General features: G+C 43.0%; 1 protein-coding gene across 1 annotated transcript in view; it reads right to left on the minus strand.

The window, feature by feature from the left end:
- The window catches only part of LOC118331466 (arrestin red cell), a gene marked incomplete at its 5' end in the record, with an annotated part of 8,725 nt that extends 4,161 nt beyond the window's left edge, over nt 1–4,564 (minus strand). Inside the window, 5 exon segments of the mRNA XM_035666421.1 lie at nt 2,062–2,160; nt 2,441–2,538; nt 3,846–3,890; nt 4,143–4,203; nt 4,534–4,564. Of these exon segments, the coding sequence (XP_035522314.1) occupies nt 2,062–2,160; nt 2,441–2,538; nt 3,846–3,890; nt 4,143–4,203; nt 4,534–4,564 (334 nt within the window).
- Nucleotides 4,565–12,063: the final 7,499 nt, after the last annotated feature.

Below are 12,063 nucleotides of genomic sequence, written 5' to 3' on the forward strand. Positions count from 1 at the left end.
AGAGAGAGAGAGAGAGAGAGACAGAAGACAGAGACAGAGAGAGAGAGAGAGAGAGAGAGAGAGAGAGAGAGAGACACTCAGCACCACAACCACTTCATTTTTCGATTTAAACCTGCTGATATTTAACTTTGTGCTGAAACACAGACACACAAACAAACGTTGATAAATGTGAAAGATCTCTTCAGTTACTGTGCTTCTTAAATAAATAATAATGTTTGGATTCACTGATGTCAAAGTGGTTTTTAAAGACGACTTTTAAAAGCTCCACAGAAGATTTACTCGACATTAAAGACGTCACATGACTGATTGTGATCTAACTCGATATCTCACCTTCCCGGTGTCCTCTGGGCCGGGCTGTAAAGTGACTGAACACGGGAGGTTCTGAGGAATCTGGTGAAAGAAGAAAACACAGTCACACAACAGACTGCTGCTGAATACAGACTCTATATTAAACAGCCATCTACATCTGTGGAAATATTCTGATCCAATCACATACAATTCCTGTTTTTAGGTATTTTTATAAAAGCAACATAAAAGCTTCAGTTCCTCCGACGGCCACCAGAGGCTCCTGCAGTGAGGCCAACATTAAAATGTCTCTACAGCAGAAATAAACCTGTTTACAGCCTTTGGGTCTCTAGAGCTCACTTCCCCGTTCATAACAACTGTACAACTCACCCTTTTAAATGATTTAAAGATTTTCAGAATGAAGTGTGCGGCTTTGAGTGACAGGTGGCTGGGACTGTTTTCAGTAACCAGGCTTCATGTTTTACCCCACATACACTCAACACCTTTACCCTAACCTCCCAGCAGCCCCCACTCCCAACCACAAATACTACAATACACCTAAAGCTCTAATGAAGACGAAGCATCAGTGTCCACCATGAGGCTGAATAGTGATGAAGATAAAGGGGATGAAGGTGAACGTACCACTGAGAGGTTGATTAACACTAACAGCCTTCAATTACACAGATTAAGTCCCGGTGACGCAGGTTAATGGCGCCTCAGAGACACCTGCAGAGGTTCACTGATGCTCCTCATTAACCGGGAGTCTGCTGGGACTGACCCCCCCGCTGGGACTGACCCCCCCGCAGCTCAGAGCGTCACGGCGGTAATTCATTCAGTGAGAATACGATGGCGACTCTAATGAGCTCCAACACAAACATCAACCTGCTCTAAAAGCAGGTTACACCCCGGGTCACTGACAGAAACCAGAGAGGACACATCAGTCTGCAGGATCTGCTCTGACTTCAGGGATTGAAATGAGCCTGAACAGCAGCTCTAACGGTGGGAAACACAGCGTGGACTCGGCCTACAGTCGGAGCCTTTGTGCTGAATCCTGTTTGCTCTGCAGTTCTCGCAGCACAAACAGTTTGTTTGTATTTACTGTTCAATGACCGGGTTTGAATAAATGCAAAGTAGACAATCTGCTGAGTGTTTGGAGGTTATTGATTAATCCCTTTGGACCAAAACATTCCAGGAACTACAGAACCAAATGAGCAGGGTTGGACGAGGCCACCGGCGCTGGGCTTTCTGGGAGATTTCTGTCATTTCATTTTGCTGATTGTGTGTTGAGAGACGGACGTTCGCTGCTGCTGCCTGTTAAACATTACAGTGCATCAGGAGCTGCTCCTCGTCCCCGGGACCAAAGTACCAGAGGATTGTTGCAACACAGACCTTTTCTCTCGTAACACAGGAAGTCTCACCGCTGCACTGCTGCTTATCCTGCTCAAACATTTAATGAATCACTAAAATAACAACAAACTGATCTACAATCAGATCTTTGAAACCACGAGGAAGAAAACCAACGGGTCCTCAATGTGTGTCCTCTGTCCTCTACCTCTCTATCTGTCTTCAGTCGCTCTGTTTAACATCTGGAGGTCAGCTACAATCCAGAGACATCACAAGAAATCTCCGTCCACTGCCGGACCATCAGAGCGCTCCACCTCCCACATTAGGGACTATTTTGGGGGGCCGGGAGCTAATTGTAGACCCTGAGCTGGTTCACGTGTTCCTGGAAACCCTCCTGAAGAGAGCAGACGTGTTGAAGAGCAGCAGACTCACAGTGAAGTAGAACGGGTGAGCATGCTGACCGAGCTTCTTCAGCAGCCTCTCCTGCAGCCGGCTGTTGGGTTTCTTCTCCTCAGGGACCGGAGGGAAGGCCTGACAGACAGACAGAGAGACAGACAGACAGAGAGAGAGAGAGACAGAGAGACAGAGAGACAGACAGACAGACAGACAGAGAGAGAGAGAGACAGACAGACAGAGTGTTAGATAACATTCAGATATCTTGTTAACGTCCCCTCAGTGGATCCTGATGTCACTCAGTCAGTTTTAATGATTTAATTTATAATAATTGTATTATTTAGAAACTCTTTATTCACAGAACGCCGTCAGATAAAAGTGCTCAGAGACTTTATCGGGCACAAGTTGAGTCTCTAACCTGGAAGGTGGAGATGTAGAGATCCTTCCTGAAAGACAGACCCAGCACGTCCAGGTCCTCACGGCCATATCGAAACGCACAGGTCAGAGTGACGAAGACTGCAGGGAGGAAGAGGACAGACGGTTACTGAGGAAGATATTATTATTATTATTATTATTATGATATATAGAAGCAGGAAGAGAATTATTACTGTATCTATGTGAAACATAAATTGTGTGGGCTCATTAGAACTTATTGGAGGTTTATTTGATTTAATTGTGATTTTGTTTTTGAATTTAAATTATTCTGAAATAAGAAGAGCAATTTAATTTGTATTCATTTAAATAAAGTTTCTAAGTGAGCACAGAGTAATGAAACTACGAGTGGAAGGGTTTGATAGAGTTCGTCCTGTGTGAGACACTGTTGTTTCTCTCGGTATCGAACCTCAACCACAGAGATTGAACGGATCTGGAAGGTTTCAGGTTTCCACCACAGTCGGCCTCATTAACCTCATTAAGTGTTTGCTCTCTGACGGCTACAGCTCGTCCTCCTCAAGTCCTCACAAATAACACCAGCTCTTCTTCTAACGTGAAGGACGGCAGATAAATATCTCGTCCTTCCTCTTTTACTGCCTTCAAACATCAGCGGAGAACTCTGAACTGAAACTAAACTGCACTAACACATCATCTTCCCATCCGTAACAGTTTATGTGTTCATTGTTCATGTTACTGTGTTTGTATTTATCGACCTCAACAACAACAACAAACTAAATTCACCCCCAGGTTTACGTAGGCAATCTGGGACTACATTTCCAGAACAACAGAGATTATTTCACTTTAATAACTTTCCAGGTGTTGTTATGACTGAAAACTAGTCCCTAAATGTCCAGGTTGTCCTGGGAACCCTGGAAAAGTGTATTATAAATAAATATACATAAAGTTTTATGATGATATCGTAGTTATTGCATTTATTCATCAGTCGGAGGTTAAAGAGACGATAAGAGAGGCAGCGAAGGGATTCTGGCTGTTACAGTAACATTATGTAACTTTTCTACCTTAATATAACAGACTAACACGTTGATGCTACACTGAGTCGTAACAGGGTTCCTCTGTTCTCGCACTGTGTCACTTTTTCGGGTCAGAACCAGTGAGCAACCACCAGCTGTGTGACTGATTTTGGTGAAACTGGATCTTATTTTATGGAGAAAATGTCCATCTGGAGACCAAACGGGCCTAAGTGCTCGGAGCACCGGGGGAGTGTTGGTGTTTACGCTGGTCGCACCGGAGCTTTGGACCGCCGGGAGGAGGACCAGAGACCTAAAGCCCAGTTCAGACCACAGACTGCTGGATGTTTGGCTCTCAGACTTCACAATGAGCCTTTTTAAAAAGCCCTCTGATGTTGAGAGTTCAGGAGGAAGCCGTCCTACCTTTCCTGTCCTTCAGATACTCGGGGTCGACGAGGATCACTCCATCTGTCGGCAGGAAGGAAGACAAACCGCCGTGTCAGCACAAAGTTCAACACCGTTCCACAAACTCAGATTTTTACCTGCTCAAGTTCTCAGACACACCTGCTCCAGCTAAAGGCTCTCACATTCAGTCATTAAATCCCAAACCTTTTGAGTCCTGGGAAGCAAACACTGAACTTCCATAACCTTTTCCAGGACTTCAATCGCTTTAAAAACTCTTAAATATTAACATACAAACCTCCAGATGTGCTGACTCACCTACTGGGTCCACGTGGTCCAGGTGATCCACAAAGTCCCTCTTTCCCAGGTAAACTGTCACCTGCAACAACCAACCACAGCGTCAGATTCCTTTCATTCATTTTCTCTCGTTTCTTTCAACGTGACGAACATTTAATCACGATTCAGACCGACCGCGATAAATATAAATGTAGGTAAAGTGATTCAGTATGTTTGAGAACAGTAGGAAGTATAGACACACAGTATCTCTACTTCTAGTGCTTCTCCCACCAATGAAAACCCCACACAGTTCCTGTATCTGACATTTTAGGTCGTTGTACTGATGAAGGAAGTACGATATGTGAATACTTTATATTTCCGGCCGTCGGTCACAGTGTCGGTTGTTGCAGGATAAATAAAGCAACTGACTCACCTTACAGTTGGGGCTCGACTTCTTGAAAACTCTGAGAAATGTGGAAAGAGGAAGACGAGGGAGGGAAGACAGAGCAGAGAGGAAGAAGAACAGAAGAGAAGTGATGTTAGTCACTCATTTATTCTGGTGTAATTGAACGAGTTTCAGACTGATTGGGTGAAAGGTGATCGTGAACCGTCTGCGTGGGCGAGAATATTTTATCAAAATAATGTGAGGAAATGTCTCAAACTCGGCCTGTTTATTTCAACACAGCAGGAAGCTGTATGACCTTTATGGGACGTCACCACAGAGCTTTAATGGTGGCAGGTGCAGGTTGTTACCCAGTTAAAAATGATAAATACAATACTACAGACAAATAATTGTATAAAAAGTTCTTTAAAAAGGAAATAATCTGTTTAAATTGATTGAAATCTCTGGTTTTACACTAACGTCCTGCAGTTACTGAGTTCACTGTACAGTTTTGAATATAATTTGTTGGACATGTTTTCTTACATCTGGAGAACAAAATGTACAGCACTGCAGTATTTCATTATATATATATATATAAATATATATATCACATTTCACCTTTAGCAAAAAAAACTGCCGCTTCTGCAACTTGGATCTTTCACTTGGCCGTGTTGTGATTAATTGTGCAGCCCTGTTTTATGCACATAAAAAAAGCTGCATTCACTAACGTCTGTTTCAGGTTTTATCCACAACTTCCCACTCAGGTTGTTTTATGCTCAAAGACGAGAGAAGAGACGGATGGAGCGCCAGGCCCGGTTGGATAAAGACAGCAGCAGTGAAACTGGGTTAATGCATTAAAGGGTTAACAGCTGTACCTGCAGGGTAGCAGCTTTCAATCTAATCTCATGGTCTTCATTATCATATTGTTCCTTAAGGTCAAGACCTAACACCCACACACGACTCAGCTTTGCTCAAAAGCCACAGAGTACTCGAGTACTGTTCATCTTTTGATGGCTATAGAGTTATAATCCTCTTTGTGATCACAGTATTGATCAAAACCATCAGGATTATGGCTTCAATCATCATCCTACAGCTTCATCACAGAGTAATACAGAGAGTGCTAACAGGGCGGAAACCTTCCAGGTTTGCAGCATTTGTGCGAAATGGTCACTTCCTTCAACAGCTGCCAATACACACAAACAGGAAGCAACAAATACAGCGGTTTCTCTTCCTCACAGCTCCGCTTTGAAGGTGAAGCGGTTAAAAACCGGCCGAGATGGCGAGGAGAAACTCAAACATCAGAGCTCTGCTGGAAGGAGGCGGCGCTGGCGAAGCAGAGCTGGAAACGTTGGCATCTGAACTGTTTCAGCAGCCAGTAAAGTGTTTACAACAGAGTGGCTGCTCCAGCTGACGGCTGCTTCCTGTCAGAGCCCCTGATCCTTTCCACACCGCCGCTATATTTAGAGCACTTCAAAGAAAACAAATTAAAACTGATTTACAAGTTTTTGTGGCTCCAGTTTTGGCACTAAATGCTTGTTTATGACTGTGGTGTTTTTAACTGCAGCTACGAGTCCAAAAAGCACAAAAACACTGAGCTGTAACTGCACAGGGGGAGGGGGGGTCAGGGTTGGTTCTGGATCACTTTCATTATTGATTATTAGCTGATTATTTACTTGACAGTAAGACAGAGTTCAAGGTGACGTCTTCAAATGTCAGTCCAAAACCCAAAGGTATTCAGATTACTGATATAAAACAGATACGAGCAGCAAATCCTCACATGACCAAAGATTAATGATAATTACTAAAACTATTCTTCAACCAATCCACTAATTATCTAAACTCTGCTGTCAGTTAAACTGGTTGGAGGAGTTGGGATGAACCGACACCAATCGTACCAGTTTCAGGTCATTTAATCAGAAAACTGCTTCAGTGTTACTTTACAGCAACGTTACAACCTCTCGTTAGTTCACATTATCAGAAATGTACCCAAATGTAAGCACTTGTATCGGTGCAGCCAGTAACGGGGTTTCTGCAGGTTTCAGCAAGTTATGAATGTAATTCATTAATCAAACTGACACTGAACTAATGGTTGGCTCTGGGTAGCAATTAGTGCATTGATCGATAATAAAATAACAGATCATAAAACATTTGCTGCAACCCTGAAACTGAAGAGTGGAGGAGCAGACTTCTTCCTCCTGATATTTACAGAAACTGGTTTCAGTCGAGGCGACGATAAGCTTTTAAAAAGATCCACCTGCTGCAGATCAACTGCTAAGATGTTTGAAAATGTTCTTCTAAAACTTCCCCGTGTTTCCTCCGTATGATGTCAGTAACCTGAGCTCGTTCGGTGCTGTTCAGCAGTAAATCAGGACACGGACTTACACATCACGCTGCTGCTGCAATTAAGTGAAACATTTCCAAATACCGGCAAAGATTTTCATCATACGTCTGTAGTAAACTCCACTGTGTTTGTGTTTGAAGAGACTCGGGGTGAAAACTGTAATTACTGGTTGTCATCAACTCTTCCCACCCAGTCTGAGAATTCAAACAACCATCGTTATGATCATAATCCCAGTGGACGAGCCTCAAACCCTCACAGTTCACAGTACCGAACATCAGCGGCTCCGCAGGAATCTCACATTTCTACTGAAGTTTGGTACTTTCGCTCTGTTTTAGTCCGTTTTAAATCACAGATCCACCAACAGGATAAACGTTTGGGTAGTAAAGGCAGATACAGAAACAGCAGGCCTCTTCCTCTAAAAACAGGTTCAACTGTTTGTACTGGTTGAACTTGTCCTGCCACAACCCCCCCGTCTGCCTTTACATCGCAGTTATGGAGCTACAGTGGTAAAAATGAAGGTAGTTCCTAAACCTCAAGTTCCTCCCGGATCTGTTGGTGAAAAACAGAAACGACTTCCTGAAATTACGTTAGCTAGCGAACTGTGGGTAGCCACAGGACGGCTACAGTCTTCTATCAGTTGTGATTAGATAACTGAACCATTTCTCTGCTGACCTGGCATCTTGTTACTTATCTATTAGTTTTCCATTGTAGAATAGTCGGTACACATCCGGGTCACTACAGACAGCTGCAGTGGTGAAGTTAGCTACAATCGTCCTGGTTCCTTCAACAAAAAGCCAATGGGACTTTTCTATATCTGCAAACAAACTCATAATGTTGTTATGGATTTATGTCAATGAACAAACATGAGCTGACGTGTTTCTTATTGATATCGGCTTTAAAAGTCCAGCATCAGTGAGGCTCTGGACATCAGCCAATCCCGGAAGAGAGCGACGCCCACAAACACCATTTCACAGCAGCACCTATTGTCGACACTACGGATTATTTTCTTGATAAATAAATAAATTGCTGGGCGTATAAAATGTCAGTTTGATATAAAACAGAGAAAACCCTTTAAAAAATGGATCAACTGTAAGAAATAAACAAACCCTTTCAGCTCTAGTTGCATAATAAAATGCAAACTTAAAAGAAAAAGAGACTAAACTTCCTGAGACCTGAGCCAAGATCTGAACCTGCGAGACCGGCGTGACGTGATCTTTGTCTCTGCAGACCAACCGCCGCCGTTAGATCCACTTTCCCCTACGTGAGTGTGATGCGAGCTTTAACCGGCTGCAGTGGGAATAAGCTCTGTAAGAAAACAGCCGGCTGCATGTAAACACGCTTTAACGCTCGGCTGGCTGCTTCCAAAACTTTCCAGGCGGATAAACGTCAATGGTGCGACTGCGGCGGCGGCGGTGGCGGCTGATCCACCTGCTGCAGGACGGTCTGCGGGGACGGCAGCTCAGATAAACAGACCCTCCCGTCCCCCTGTGACAGCAGACTGCATCACCTGGACCTGACAGGAAGCTTCATGCCTGGACAAGAACTGAGTGTTTTGTATGTGATGGGATCATTTGAACTCCAGCTGCGGACCGCGTGCTAATAAACGGTGCCCTGTGTGCGGCGCTGAGTTGTTTTCCTGCAAATGAATCCTTTATTTATTCTTTTGTTCTTCAGATGATCCGAATAGTTTAGGTTTTAGTGGTGACATTTACTGTCCCATAATATTTTATAGGCATAAAAGTGGTTTCATAAAATGTTCCAGAAGTTGGAAATCAAATACTTTTAGATTGTTGTTGGCACGGAAACGACAACTTTTAAAGAGAATTATAAAAATATCTAAAGACTGAGATCAACACTGAAACTATTGGTTGATTGGTTAACTATTGGTTAACTATTGGTTAATCACTAGTTTTTCCTCAGTGTCGTGCAACCGTAAATAATAATCCCAAACTCACTACAAACGGAGGGAGATTACATTTATTCACATACAAGCTATGAGAACAGACTAACACAATAATTCTTCCTATGATTGATTTGTGTGTGTAAGCACCGTAATTAAATAAAAAAATATATATATATTCCATTCGCATGAACATAATTATTTCATTGGTAATAATACATTTCTCTATTGTCCCAAAATTGTCTGTTTTTTGTCCCGGGTCGTATTTTTATTGTCTCCGGGACAACGGGACGTCCTTAACTTCACTAGGGCTGCACAATTATTCTAAATATTATGTGCAATATGCAGCTGTAATTTGTTAATAAAGGTTCTCCAGATGTTTGGTACACAGATCCAACAAATGTCGTGAATTAGTTATTAGTTGTGAAAGTGTAACCCGGTGTGTGAGGCATTTGCTGCCACAGACGACAAATAAGTCTGTTTATGTAATGTTACTACGACGTCTCTTTACATCTCAAGGGCCAAACGCACCTACTCGTGTAAAATGAGGCACAATTGAATGTTTATTCTTCCTCAGGGAACTTTATCTGGTGGGTCAGAACCTGGAACCATAAGATGGATCCTGTATGTAAATGTAAAAGGTGCAGACGGATCAAAAGGAGAGAAAATGTGGTCTGTACATTAAGGAAACCGTCCTTCCTCCTGGTCAGAGTTCAGTGTGTTTCTCACTGACACAGAGACAGTTTCATGCTGATTCAGGCATTTCAACACCAAACTGACCTAAAAACCGCCGCTATTCATCAGCCGAACAACAGCCAGAGTGAACTTCACGTTCAGAGTGACTCAGAGAAACACAGTCTGAATTCTAGTCCACGGCACTTCCTCACTACACTTCCTCTGCACAAACACTTCAGCGCTCATCATCACACTCAGTGCGTCGGGTTGACGCCCACAGACACTTGTCATTCACCTTTAAGGGACTTTAAGTTGCCTTTAAGTGGCGTCATTACCAGATAAATGGTTCAAACACGGCGTCAGTTAACACCTCTGAGGCTGCGTCTTTAAGGCTGTTTGCACCTCGGTGAACATGAAGCGAGCCGACCGCGAGGGCAGGTATGAAGATGCATCGAGGACACGCTGAGATCTGATCTCTCAGACCACATTCGGAGGTGGTCTGGGCCACATTTGGCACATTGAACACACCCGATGTCCTCTGAAGCGACGTGTGTCAGAGAGGCAAGAAGCACAAAGACTGAAGTCAAATGTTGCAAACTAGTTTGTGAAATGACTTCCTGGAAAGTTAATAAAGACTGAGCCCATTCGTTTCAGCCAGATAACTAGCCAGCTGTAGTTTGTCCTTCAGCAGACAGACTTTCAGTTCTTAACAAGGCTTTTATTGTGAAACATTTGCAGCAACATGCTGTGGCAAACTCATTGACTAGGGATGGGAATTAAAACTGATTGGATTGCCTCCGAGCTTATGAATTCCTTTTATTGATGCCGGCGGTTGTGTTGTGGAAAATCCCCTTACTGTCACCTTCCTCTACCTACCTCCTGAGTCTCAGTGAAGCTGGCCTCAACCCTCCACATGTTTGAACTGTGTATATGATACACACATTCATTCAGCAGCTCCAGTAGTTTATGAGTATTTGCTCTACTGATTAAGTTTCAGTTGTGTCATTTTATCATCGGTAGGTTTACAAACTGTTTACGGTTCAATAACCTTTGTCTAGATTCATAATCTCTTCTGTTATTAGACCAACCAGTTTCAACTTTCTCACAATAAAAGACTGGACCGCCTGTCTGCACCAATAAACAACAACAACAACAACAACCACCTACCCTGATGTACTTCCTTCTCGTCTTAAACTCCAGGAATGTATCTGACTCTACTGCTTCCCAACCGAGCAGCACATCCGGGACCGAGGTAAATGTCCTTTATTATAACAACAGAGGCAGTCACACAGCGGAGAACCGGTTCCACATTAAACAGCATTTACAACAGTGGAGCTTCTGTACACCTGAGTCACATACATGGATACACACTCAGACATATTGTATTATTAGAACAGCTGACGGGTCTATTTTCTGTCTACACATCGATGAAGAATTGGATCGATGAGCAGAAACAACAGCAGCCATTCCCAAAAACAGCAGTGCGCACTCATTTGTGCAGCAGTGCTTCATTAAGTGTAATAACCCGTTTAAGGTTAAAACATGTACAGTGTATAAGAGCAACAGAGCGTAACATTATGCTGTTTACTATGAAAATGGAGGACAGTGTTGTGCGTCCCGTTGGTGTGTTAAGAGCCGACGTCTCCTCCTGTAATACAGTTTGTACACCGAGTGGTGATTGTTGAACGAGCGCAGCCACGACAACAGAAATGGACTCTCGTGAGTAAACACGAAACACGCTGACTGGTTTCTATTTGGGTCGAAGAGCCTGAAGAACAGAAACTGGATGAATCATACGGAGGAGGAAGTGAGACCGGGTCAAACGGTCAATCAAGGACGTCTTAATGTCTTCAACCTAAAAACAACATGACATTTAACTCAGTAGGTTAAAGTGTAAAGGGGTGAAACATCCACAGGAGCATCAGATGGGTTTGAACTGAACTACTTTGACTTTATAAATCATCTGTGGGATTATAAAGTCATAAACACTGTAGATCAGTGATGAAGCAGGAAGTGGCTGCTGTTTGTTTCTCATTCTAAAGACGTGATCTGAATCAAACGTACAGCCTCAACCAAACATTTACTTTTACACATTTGATGCTTTTCTTTGTCTTATACGAGTTAAACTCAGTAGCTTTATGAAAAAAACAAGTTAATCTACTTTGGCTGTAGGGAAATCATATCACGCCTTTCTTATAAAACAATTTTCTTTATAATTTTATTTTACAGACAATAATCAGCTTCAGTTGGAATCTAATAAATCTGCTCGTTGTGACATTACTCAATAACATTCAGATACAATCGGGTCGCTCAGTGTACTGTCAGAGGACGCAGGAAACCAGGAAATATTCACAGTTAAGGAGCAGAAACGACTCGATTATCTAAAGAGTTGACAACTAATCAATGAATCCTTATTATTGATCCATTAATATAAAGCTTTATGTGTGTACAGTGGTACATGTACTCCTGTGAGCGGGAAACATAAACCTAAATAATAATCAACCCCCCCCCCCCNNCAACCCCCCCCCCCATAGCGTGCGGCTGATATCAGTTGTTTCTTCAGCAGTCGGCACTGTTTGTATAATGTTTGTCTTTCCTCCTGTCGTTTCCTCTCCTCCCTGTTTCCACCTGTTTCCTAACAGGAAGAGAGAGAGAGAGAGAGAGA

This window comes from Morone saxatilis, unplaced genomic scaffold (assembly GCF_004916995.1).
Source record: "Morone saxatilis isolate NCDOM2014 unplaced genomic scaffold, NCSU_SB_2.0 Contig20, whole genome shotgun sequence".
NCBI classification, from domain to species: domain Eukaryota; kingdom Metazoa; phylum Chordata; class Actinopteri; family Moronidae; genus Morone; species Morone saxatilis.